Here is a 12,907-nt window from a genome sequence, read left to right on the forward strand (position 1 = left end):
GCCCTGATAAAGAACATACTGCCCGGAGTCCTCTATCTTACAATGCGGGGAATGCAATTTGAGTATTTCTGCTGATAACACTGCAGCCGTATATAGCATGAAGAGGTGTTCTTCCTGTAGTATTTAGGGTTTCATCACCCAGGGAGTCTCTTAATTCTCTAATGACTTTTGTAATTGAACATTTCTGCCATATTTTCTCTCTTTAAATGTAGAAGGATCCTTATTGACACGGGAGAGCCAGCTATACCTGAATATATTGGCTGTTTAAAACAGGCACTGGCTGAGTTCAACATCTCAATCCAGGAAATTTTAGTGACACACTGGCACCATGATCATACTGGAGGCATATCTGATATTTGTAGAAACATCCACAATGGTAGGCAGAAGATTATAGTTTAATTTGACAGTTACTGAAGGGGCACTACTGGTTAGCTATGGGGACAGGGACCCTCTAACTAGAGTGTTTTGGAGGATTGTTGGTTTGACTGTGCACTTGAGATCTTCATGTGAGCTGTAGAGTGTATTTAAACACTTGATGCTGATACAGCTCATAGTATGAATACAGTAAATAGTATGAATGTTTGGTTTAGATGCGCTCCAAAATGTTTTTTCATGTCAATATATACATATTTGGAAGGGGAAAAGCCTCATGCTGTTAATAGTCTTTTGTCTGTAAATGATGAGAGAGAAATTAATTTACCATTGATAATTCACCCAACAACAAGAGATTCCTCCCTGACTTAACACTGAGAATAATCAATTGACCATTATTTTCACTTGAACAACAAGTAAATAACTGGGTGAGATGGCTGGTAACCACTCAAATGGAAATTTTTGGTGAACGCCCAGACCCCAGATTGTGTAAGGTAGGGACACTTTGCATGTTTGTCCTTATCCAAAATAAACAAGATATCATATTGATAAACATTCAATGATGCTTTTTTGGTTAAATCTGTAAGCGGAGAAAGCTGTTTCTCTTCATACTTTATGAACAGTACAAAAAATGCAGCCCTTCTGTGTTTTGTGGGATATTGCCACAGGCTGAAACCTCACCAGATTTTTTAAACTAGCCAGAGTTACTTCCAAGGAGTCCCCAAGTGCTGCTGGAAATGGTGTTTGTGTCTTAATGAACAAGATGCAACTTCTCCAAATGAAACTAGTGAAATTTCATTTGGAGAAGTCATTTTTTGTTTATCCTCTTTAAAAAACATTACTGATGCAGAACACCAATTTTAGAGGTTTTTGTAGGTGTCTGAGTGGTCTTGTTGATGTAGATATGATTAAATGTTCCTTCATATACATGAGTTGTTATTGCAATAAACTTTTTTTATTCTTTAACTTTGCATTGAAATAGACTCATGCATAATGGTGCATCTACTGACATTTTGTAATTTTATGGGCCATCCATGCTAGCGACCTGAGATTAATCAGTGCTTAACTATGAATAGGGTACTACCAAATTCAGGGCCATGAAAAAAGCGTCATGGACCGTGAAATCTGGTCTTTTGTGTGCCTTTACCCTATACTGTACAGATTTCACAGGGAAGACCAGCTTTTCTCAAATTTTGGGTCCTGACCCAAAAAGGAGTTATTTGGGGGGGAGAGGGGGGCATGGTATTGACACCCTTACTTCTGCGCTGCCTTCAGAGCTGGGTGCCCAGAGAGTTGTGGCTGTTGGCCAGGTGCCCAGCTCTGAAAGCAGCAACCTGCCAGCAGCAGCGCAGAAGTAAGGGTGGCAATACCATACCATGCCACCCTTACTTCTGTGCTGCTGCCTTCAGACCTGGGTAGATGCAGAGTGGTGGCTGCTGACTGAGGGCCCAGCTCTGCAGGTAGCAGCGCAGAAGTAAGGGTGACCGTACCATCCCATCTTTACTTCTGTGCTGCTGTTACTGGCAGCAGCTCTGCCTTCAGAACTGGGCTCCTGGCCAGCAGCTGCTGCTCTCCAGCAGCCCAGCTCTGAAGGCAACGCCGCCGCCAGCAGCAGCTCAGAAGTAAGGGTAGCAGTATGGCAACCCCCCTTCCCCCCCACACACAATAATCTTGCATCCCCCCTCCCCCAGACTCCTTTTTGGGACAGGACCTCTACAGTTACAACACGGTGAAATTTAAATAGCTGAAATAATGAAATTTATTATTTTTTTAATTCTGACCGTGAAATTGACCAAAATGGGCCATGAATTTGGTAGAGTCCTAACTATGAATGATCTAAAATGTAGTCTGTTTTTTTTAAATAGGTTCCGAATATTGCATAAGTAAGCTTCCACGCACTCCACATCGTGAGGAAATAATAGAAGGAGAAAAGCTAAAGTATTCATACCTAAAAGATGGAGATGTGTTAAAAACGGAGGGAGCCACTCTCAGGTAAATGTTAGTTCTGTGCTAGTAGGCTAAGTCAGCTTTTAAAACTAAGTATGTTTTCCTCTCATACCTCATAATCCTGAAGTTACTATTTATAACTGCATCATAATTTAGCTCTTATTTTTAAGACAGCCAAAACAGTTGAGGAGATTCATGAATATGCCACGGTGGAAATTATTTTTTTGATATAATTGACTGGAGGGCTGCCTATATGTCAGATCCTGCACCACTTACTCATGCAGGTAGTCTTTCTGCAGCTGAATAGTATTGTTGAAGTCAAGAGGACCTACTTATGTGAGAGGGGATTACCTAATATTCGCTGGATCCAGCCCCTGATTTCAGCACTATCTAGCCTCCCTAGAAAAATTATTAAGGGTTCCCTAGATAAAACTGTTCCTTTGGGCAACCATCTATATTCTATAGTGTTTTATACAGCTGCCCATCATCATAGTTTCTGAGTGGCTTCCATGTAAAATAGATAATAACAAATTCAATAATGTACTTCATGGATTCTTTGGTTCTTGTCTCATTTCAAGGTAAAAAATAAAAACTCTGCTTGCAGTAAAGTTTTCGTTTTTTAGATTTGTATTAATTTACTTTTTGTTTTTAGGTTGAGTTTTCAGGATAACTTATTTTTTAATTAGTGGGTGTGGTGTTCTTTTTGTTTTTGTTTTTTTTGTAGAAAGGTGATTCTCAAAGTTGTGGGTGTCATTCTTATGGTGAAAAGGTTTCTTCAAAGAGGATGCATGGGCTGTTAATCTTTTGAAACAATCTACACAGGGGGATTAAAACACTTGTAATTAAACCATATTTCTTGAAACGCCCTGTGTACAATTGTTCACTGTAGTTGGGAAGCAACAAAATTGCTGAACAACTAATTGAACAGTTTCAAACTGAAATGTATTTTGTGTTCTCAGTGGTTGTGATGAACCCTGTACAAAGGTATTCGCATCAGATTGCTTGTCCTGGTAATTCCTTCTAATATTAAAATTCCTTAGGCCCTTCTCTGTCCAGAATTCTCCCATCAAAATAACACTGCGCTACTGCTCCAGCCAGTTTTAAGGAGACAGCCTGCTTCCTTTCCTTACTCAGAGGGAGTGCCTTTCAAGTCAGTGGTGAATTAAACTACTTCAGTGTTGTAGAACACAGCAGTAGGCTGGCTGCAAGATCGACTGCAAGTAGTAAAAGATATATCTGTTTGAAAGCATTTCATATATTAAAAATAAGTTTTGGAGAGAAAAAAGATCAGCTACGCTAGGGGTAAAAAAAGGGCTTGCCGTTTAAATAATTACGTTTCTGAAGACATACCATTACTCCTAAGTTGGCCTACATAATGCTTGGACAAGATCAGCTCGTGGATGAAGAACAACAGGTTGAAGATGAACCAGAGCAAGATAGAGTTTATAGTGGTGGGCAGAGGAAAGCATTTTGAACTGTTGGCAGCTATGGTGCTGTCTCCTTTAGTTGAAGGCATCCACCCGCAATTGGTCAGTCCAGTCTATAGTTTAATAATGCTATTGGATTCCTCACTGATGCTAAGCTCTTATATAGCAGCATCCCCAGGTAAGGCTTTAAACCATCCCTAGTTTGCTGGAAGACTCTGTCCCATCCTGATAAACGATGACCTGGCCTCACTTATTCATGCCTTCATCATCTCTCAGCTGAGCTACAGCAATGTAGTATACCTGGGCATAAAGCCTTCAACCCTTAAGAAAATCCAACTGGTTCAAGAATACTGCAGCATGTCTCCTTAGCAACATAAGCAATAGTGAACACATCAGACCTGGCCTCCACTCCCTGCGCAGGCTCCCCATAGAATATTGAATCGAGTTAATGGTCTTGGTCCTTATCTTCAAAGCGCTCAATGACCTAGACTTAGGAAATCTAAAAGATTGCCCAAAAGTCCAGGATGAAGACTATGATAGACAAATTTGCTCCTCTGGCCCAGTGGAACTTTCTACAATGGGGTAAAGCTCACCTATGCGGGAGACAGAGCTTTCTAAGGGGATGGCCTGACACTATGAATGAGCTCCCCGGGGAACTGAGGGAAATTCACAAACCTCACCCCACCTTCAGCTCCAAGTGCAAAGCACATTTCTTTGACCTTGCTTTCCCCAACATAAATGTGTATGTGTGGTTTTTTTTTTTAAAAAAAACTTAAACAAAACCACAGCACATATTTCTTCTCCTGTGGAAAGAATAAGAAAACGAACCCCACATGACAGATATTAGTAGAGTGACCAGACAGCAAGTGTGCAAAATCGGGACGGGGGTAGGGGGTAATAGGAGCCTATATAAGAAAAAGACCTGAAAATCAGGACTGTCCCTATAAAATCGGGGCATCTGGTCACCCTGAATATTAGCCATGTCGTGTAATGCACTAAAAGAAGGTGCTCAGATACTACAGTGATGAGTATGGTATAAGGACCTATGTTATAGAATAGAATATTAGAGCTAATTATGTTTGCTAGTTTGCATATATGTTTATGAAGCTTAAGAAAATGGACCAGGTTAGCCCAAATCACATCATCTCTAAGCTGACATTTCATATTAACCCTCTTTCCCTAATAAGGATTCTTTTACAGAGGTTTTTTCTGGAGTACCATATTAAGTCATGGCTTTATCAACATTTGCTTCTGTCACATGTAAATGGTGTATATGTGATTGTTGCATAAAAATTTATTCATTCTTTCATTTAATAGAGTCTTATATACACCTGGGCACACTGATGATCATATGGCTTTACATCTAGTGGAAGAAAATGCTATATTTTCTGGTGACTGTATTCTAGGAGAAGGGACAGCTGTATTTGAAGACTTGTATGACTACATGAAATCATTGGAAATTCTGTTGCAAATGCAAGCTGACTTAATATACCCTGGTTGGTAGTTTACGTTTTCTTAATTAGATCTACTAATTTATGTCAAATATTTTAAAATAGCTCCTCTAAGAATGTAAGAACTCTTACTACAGTCAAATAATACAGTATTTATATAATACTTAATTTATCTTATCCAGTGTTTAGCTATTATAATTAGCTAAAGGGTGTTCAGCTTATTCTATTTAAGACACTGTGTGTGTGCTTGCCATGATGCTATCCATTTCTCTCATGAGCATTTTTGTATTTGAGTGAAACTTGTGGTTGTGAGAAGTGCAGAATTGATAGCTCAGAAAACCAGAATTTTCTGTTACAGAATACATGCGGCAGAGGCAGCATCAGTGCAAGCTGCTTCACACCATCCTGCCACTGCATCTAAACCTGACTAAAAAGACCACCTATACAGCGGGGCGGGGGTAAAGGGTCAGTTCAGTATGTATAGCACTTGAGTCCTTGGGTTCTCTAGTCAGATTACGGCTAAGAAAGCCAATTGTGGTCATGATTTGAGGTAGACAGCTGCCCATTACAAACTGGATTGAGACCATAAATTCATTTCATAGAGGCCACCAAGTTATCAATCAGATTATTATTTTAGTTAACGAACTATGCTGAATTTGATCCAGTGACCAAGAGGTCAAACTCCATATTCCATTAATTATCCTCTAATTTATTCAATCTCCTTGACTTTTCTTTTTTAATCTTGGAAAACATTTAATTTTCATATAAAATTATGCCTCTTTTTGGCAAGACTGAATTTAAAACTTACTATGTGACAGTAAGATTTAAGTTCCTTATTCTCTTTCAAGATTGCATATCCTGGCTCCTGCCTACGTTTTCCATCTTCTCTTTTCATTCCCTTCCCCACACCCTGCATTTTTCATGATTAAATAACTTCAAACTCTTGTTTCTGCCTTCTTCATGAGAACGGCCATGCTGGGTCAGATCAATGGACATCTAGCCCAGTATCCTGTCTTCCGACGGTGGCCAATACCAGGTGCTTCAGAGGGAATGAATAGAAGAGGTAATCAAATGATTCATCCCCGGTTACCCATTCCCATCTTCTGGCAAACAGAAGCTAGGGACACCATTCCTGCCTATTCTGGCTAATAGCATTGAATTTACCTAGTTCTTTTTTGAACCCAGTTAGTATCTTGGCCTTCATAACGTGAACCTTCTATGAGTAGTTTCCTTGATTTAGTCTACCATACCTCCACTCTTTCTTCATTTGGGGGGAGGGATAGCTCAGTGGTTTGAGCATTGGTCTGCTAAACCCAGGGTTGTGAGTTCAATCCTTGAGGTGGTCATTTAGGGATCTGGGGCAAAAATTGGGGATTGGTCCTACTTTGAGCAGGGGGTTGGACTAGATGACTTCCTGAGGTCCCTTCCAACCCTGATATTCTATGTTCTTTGTTAAAATGTACTATTTCCAAAAGATATAATTTTTCATCTGTAGATCTTAAAGCACATTACCCTAGAGGTAAGATCATTATTCCCATTTTACAGATGGGGGAAGTAAACTGACTTGCCCAAGCTAACCAGTGGTAAAGCTGAAAATTAGATTCCAGGTGCTCTGAGTCACAGTCCAATACCTTATCCACTAGGCCACACTGCCTTCCGTGTAAGGTCTACAAACCATGTTCCTCTTCTTTGTTTAGCTTTCCTCATGCCAAAAGTATGTGTTAAATTCCACCTTTTCGTCACAATTCTCTTTCTCTTATCCCCCTCTCTGTTTTATTATCCATCTAGATTACAAATTCTTTAAGGCAGGAAGCTTGTGTTTCTGCTTATCTAAAGCACCTAACACGCTGCTGGCAATAGACAAATACATACACTAATTAAGATTCTAATAAAGCAATAGGATATTGTGCATTTTCAGGGGATGATGGCCATAGGTATCCTGGTACAGCATTTTGAATTGGAACTAATTTTATTTCCTTAACCATGTTTAATAAAATATTTGTGCACTTCCATAAACAATAGTTATTCCTGAATCAGAGAGCAGTTTTCTATTACCACTATTGACTGTATTAAAATTGGTAAATTTATTATAGTAACTTTTTTGATTTGTGTTCAGTTTTATTCATGCTGAGAATCCTTTCTGTTTGACAGCCTTATTCTCCACCTTTCCTTTTCCTCTGTCACGCAACTCTCTCCCCCATACACACTCTCTCTCTCTCCTGAGGCTTCTCTTATTCCATCTGAACTCTGAATTAAATCTAGGAGGAGGCCATGATTCATTGCAACAACATGACCATTTGCCTGGTGTGAATGTCTTTATATGGATGAGGTTTTTTTTTTTATTTTTTCCATATAACTTTTTATATTTAACATTAGTTTTTTGAATTGAATATACAATAGAACCTATCCACTGTTAGTGTTTTATAAATCTCCCTGGGAACTGATACTTTGGCCACCAGAGGGCTCTCTCACTTCTCTATTCATACAGCTTTTCTGCTAGGAAGTGTGAGTACTTTAAAAATTGAATGTCCATTATCAACAGACAAATCTTTCTTAATTTTAAGGTGCTAAACAGTATTAAAGTTAATATGTTCCAAGGAATATTTGAACTTAGACTCCCTAAAATGAAGAATTTAAAACGATGAAAATTAACCATTACCAAAATGTTATATACTAATACACTCACAGTTCTTGCAGTCTCTTAAATAAATGTACAATTGTATAGTATCACATTTTGTATTTAAAAAACCAACTTTAATTCTGTCCATATAGTCCTGGACAGCCTCAACTAATATTCAGAAATTCGGATAGTCTCCCACTTAACAACATAGATTTTTCCAATATTGACTGCCATCAAGATCTCAATTTTAGCCCTCCAAATACAGAACAAAGACTCTATCATTCCAACTTCTCATTGTAGCCATGACCACAAATTTCACATTTAAGCACCTATACCATATGAGAACACCATCCACTCTTCTGCTGTAAGGTAGAAAGCCCACTTGGAGCTTCACAGTTTTATAAAGAAAATTAATAAAGTGTAATTTTTTTCTAAGGTTTCGGAGTATCACATGAGGAGAGCAGAATTTCTCCTGTTAAGTAATAAAAGTTGACAAATGTTTTAGTTCCTTAACAGTATTAAATGGGGGAGGAAGAATGGCCTTGTGGTTAATCCTCTGATTTAGGATTTGTGGTCAATTCCTACTTCTGTCACAAACTTGCTGTGTGACTTGAGAATGTCACTTCTCTCTCTGCCTAAATTTCTCCTCTGTAATATATGAGTAATGATACTACTTCCAAGGAGTGTTACGAAAATAGATTCCTTCATTGTTGTGATGCACCCTAGTGCTATGATGATGGGATACATATGGGTATCTAGGGTGATACAAACCAGTGTTTGCATAAGGTCTAAACTATTAAAACATTAAAATACTTCCATTAAAATACACATATGGAATAGATCTAGAAATGTATTTGTAATTTTTTTGCAAGTCACTTAATAGATTTATTGATGGGGTGTTTGTGTTCAAATGGAAAAGAGCTCAAACCAACTATAAATCTGAGTGCTCGCAAAAGTTGGGACAGGTTTATATCCAGATTAGGGTCCAAATTTTTCAATTTTGACCCAGTGTCATAGACAGAAAAGTGTACATGTACGTGGTTGCTGGAGATGACCTGGTGTGCAGGATGTGTGAACCTTCCTGAACTTTGCAAAATTTTGGTTCCATTTTCATATCCAAACATTAGATCTCTAGCTCACTGGAGGTGGAGTGTGTTAAATCTTTTTCAAATTGAAATGATAGGTTTGTTGATAACTATATCTTGTGATTCAGAACTAAGGTTTGTTTTGGAATGTTTAATGTGACTTTTCACCACCGTAGGCTTTGAGAATGAACAATTACTGTATTACAGTCTCTATTCACTGTACCTTAACTGATCATTTCCTTTTTTTTAAAGTACACTTTTTACTAACTTTTTTAACATTAACATCATTAGTATGTTATATTTGTTTGTTTTGTCAAGCAAAATGAACTTCAACATAAGGATACTTTTTGTCTTGGAATTTTACTTTTAAAAGTAATATACTGAAAGCACACACATATTTCAACTAAAAGTTTTATGTGCATAAAATAGGCTTCACTGCATAGTATTAAATGCATAGGTCTGTATGTGCTGAAATCAATATATAAAGTTTAATGTACATAAACTTTTTGTGCTGAAAAGACTTAATCAATTTCTGCCAAACTTACAAGCATCTGATGAAGTGAGCTGTAGCTCACGAAAGCTCATGCTCAAATAAATTGGTTAGTCTCTAAGGTGCCACAAGTACTCCTTTTCTTTTTGCGAATACAGACTAACACGGCTGTTCCTCTGAAAAAAGTTCCACCTAGTTGCCTGTCGGGCTTAAACTCTCCCCATACTCCCTACAAGACTTATTATCTTAGCATGGACTCCTTTTATGGTAGTCTTTATCATGTATGCGTCAAGCACTGAAGAGGGCCAGTTCTTTTGTTCCAAACTGCCACTTCTGAGACAAAATGAGTCTGGGACCCATGGACCACACATGCACACCAAGTATAAATGCTACCATTGTGATATGACAGCATTTTGCACCCACTTTGCACAGTGTCAATTACTACAGAGTGCCAGACAGTGAAGAATTAGGCTCCTAGTCTTTGGATTGTCAGGCACTTTGCACTACATCAGCCCCAGTACCTCCTAGGACACTGATTTCAGAAGGACTTGGGGAAGAGAGTGAAAAGTAAGTCAATTTTAAATTATAAGGAACTGAAAAGTCATGGCGCTTAGTCATAATTTCCAAAAATGTTTCTTCGTTTTTGAAGTCCTAGAACTAAAACTTGGTTTGAGCAATTTACTTAACTGTCTCAAAAATACAACTATAGCTGGAGAATAATTCCAAAAATGTAGAGCCCAAAAGAACTTCAAAAGAAACTGTTTAATTCTGAGCACCCCAATAATTTTAATCTTATAAAAGAACCCGAGTTGCAGCCTTAACTATGTTAGCAACTATTATGTATGTGTGTATCTCAGTTCTGTACAATATACAGTACGTGATTTATCTGCCTCTTGCCACAAAAAACTCTAAGAATTTCCCTACATATTGGCAATTGATTTCTCCAGAAAGAAGGCATCGTTCAAATTATGTTTGCATATATTCATGTGTGTATTGTACAAACCAAAACAATTAAACTTTTAGTATTTTATATCATCAGGGCAATACCACAGATTCCTCAAAGTTCACTGCTTCATAGATAAAAATGATGATCCCTTTTTCTACTTTGGTTTCAAAGCACTTCTATAATTCCACTATTTGCAATTTGTCTTAATGTGTCCAAAATACATTTTATGCCAAATTTAATCAAATTTTAAATGGACAGTATATTACCTTTCTTGACAGTTCTTTATTCTTGCTCTATCAAATTCCAGTTTTTTTGATTGATGTCTTTTTATCATGCCTCTGAAAAATATTCATTGTGTTTTTAAAAAAAAAAAAAAAAAAAAACAGGCCAGAGCAGCATCCACTTTTTTCCTATTGTGTTGTCCTTTCCCCCTCAAATCTTTCCAGGTCTGTTGTTCTCTCTGCTCTTTCTTCTTTCCCATGTTCTAGCCTTTTAACCTGTGTACATACACTACAGCCTGTAAAGTGAAACTTGGCAATGATTCTATTGATAACCCTGTGGTCTACAGTGTGTCTAAAACACACTGTAATGGAGAATCAAAGATATACTGGCAGTCGGGTGGCCAGGTGCCCGGTTTTCGACCGGACTTTGGGGACCTGACAGTGTCCGTTCAGATCTACTGATCGGACATCCAAAGTCCGGTTATTGTGAGCGGGGGAGGCGCTGTGTCATCACTCACTCCAACCCCTACTCAGCAAGGGCTGCCTCCTACCTTCATTGGGCAGCTGCAGCTCCCAGCCCTGGTTCCACAGGCAAGTCCCTCCTGACTTGGGTGGAGATGGGAGGGGAAAAGCAGTGAGTGACGGGAGGGAGGGGGAAGAGGAGTGGATGGGGGCAGGACCTCAGAAGAAGAGGTGGGGTGTGGCTTTAGGGAGAATAGGCTGGGCAGGGGTGAGGAAGAGACCGGGTAGGGGAGGTTCCCGCATTCCTGCTGGAGTGTCTGTTTTTTTAAATATTTCCACATTGGCAACCCTAACTGGCAGGGTGGGAAGTACAGGGATGCTGCTGCTTCCATAGGATTTGTAGGCTTATCAGAGCTTTTTACCAAAGTGAGAGGATATTTGTGAGCAAATTATTAAATAAGTTGTTTAAAATATTCTGTTTCTTATATGAAAAAACTCTTGTAATTGTGTTTGAATTTAGGACATGGCCCAGTAGTGCAAGATGCACGTGCTAAAATTCAAGGATACATTTCTCACCGAAATGCACGTGAACAACAAATCCTAAATGTTTTGCAGGAGAATGCTGGAAAATCATTTACATCAATGGAACTTGTAAAGATTGTATACAAGGTAATTATAGTTAAAATGTTATTAAATTGAACTGAAGAACACAACCTTAATTTTCAATTAAATAAATTCAACATGTTATGTGTTTGTATGTGGCCTTTTAGGCAGCTTCATAGTTAAGCAGAGCCACATTTGGCACTTTTTCTGGTCTAGTCATGTGCAGTAAAGGACTAATGTAGCAAAGTGCACACATGACTATAAGCATGTAAGTAGTCTCGCAACTTAAGTGCTTTACTGAATCTGGGCTTAAATTATTTTTATTAACTTCTACCTTTCATAATTATTTTTAAGCCTAGTAATCACACGTTCCTCATGAGTATCAAGAAAGTTTGTAGTTATAAAATAGATCAGAATGAACAATGTCAGACAATAACTAAACATATTTATGTCCAGGATTGGCGTCTCCTGCAAGGTATTTGAGAACTTGTAGTTGCATGCTCCCACAGGCTTCAGGAAGGTGCAGGCTAAAAACTGCTAGAAACCCTGTGTTCTGACTGCTTGCCATGGGGCAACAAGAGCTGGATCCTGTGACTTAAAGATAAAACAGTCTGTACACTCAAAAGCCTATTTATTGATCATCAGACAGAGCCCTAAAGATGCTAGTCTCTCTGCTTACCCTTCCTCTCTTTATGGTAATTCTCAGAGTGTAGGGCATGCAGTATAGAGAATTCTTTCATGGTGTTGCTTACAGGAAAAAACTTACTCACTGAGCTGGGCTGAAGGGAAAGCGCAAGATGCAGGGAGGGCAAAAGATAGCGGCCAACCATCCTAATCGGACATGGGCTATAAACATCCTGGACAGATTTACAAAGGGTTTTGGAAATGCATCTCAGGTGTTTCAAGTTCCAGTCTGTGTCCTGGAGACTGGGAACTACTGCAGCCTAGGAGGGATTTTTCTGTAATGCTGACCTCTCATACAGATCAGGCAGAGACTGCTACCTATTGTCTGTCTGAGCAGCTACTCTAGGCTGATGATTTTTGTGCAGAGTGGAAACTAGCTCAGAGCCAGGGAAGGGAGCCAGTAGCTCCCTCCCCCTACACATTGAGGTAAGTGGTAAGGGGGGATTAATCAGAGGAGCAGGGGAACTGGACGGTGGGGGATAATGATATCAAGGGGTAGAAAATTTGGGAGAGGTGGGTCCCCCATGTAATTTCAGAGAGGTATGGGGACAGGCCTGGGTAACGTACTCTGAATTTTAAATCCCCCCCCCCGCCCCCCT

General features: G+C 39.0%; 1 protein-coding gene across 4 annotated transcripts in view; it reads left to right on the top strand.

Annotated features, from left to right (window-relative positions):
• Positions 1 to 12,907, top strand: part of LACTB2 (lactamase beta 2) — a 33,287-nt gene that overhangs the window by 1,146 nt on the left and 19,234 nt on the right. For all 4 annotated transcript variants that reach the window (XR_012157168.2, XM_073330870.2, XM_073330872.2 and 1 more), the window contains exons 2-5: positions 213 to 376; positions 2,238 to 2,364; positions 5,064 to 5,242; positions 11,542 to 11,690. Coding sequence is in view for 3 of the 4 variants with exons in the window: in XM_073330870.2 (XP_073186971.1) it covers positions 213 to 376; positions 2,238 to 2,364; positions 5,064 to 5,242; positions 11,542 to 11,690 (619 nt within the window). In the remaining variant the exon portion in view is untranslated. The remainder of the gene's footprint in view (positions 1 to 212; positions 377 to 2,237; positions 2,365 to 5,063; positions 5,243 to 11,541; positions 11,691 to 12,907) is intronic.

Source organism: Lepidochelys kempii, chromosome 2, assembly GCF_965140285.1.
Source record: "Lepidochelys kempii isolate rLepKem1 chromosome 2, rLepKem1.hap1, whole genome shotgun sequence".
In the NCBI taxonomy this organism is placed as follows: Eukaryota; Metazoa; Chordata; order Testudines; family Cheloniidae; genus Lepidochelys; species Lepidochelys kempii.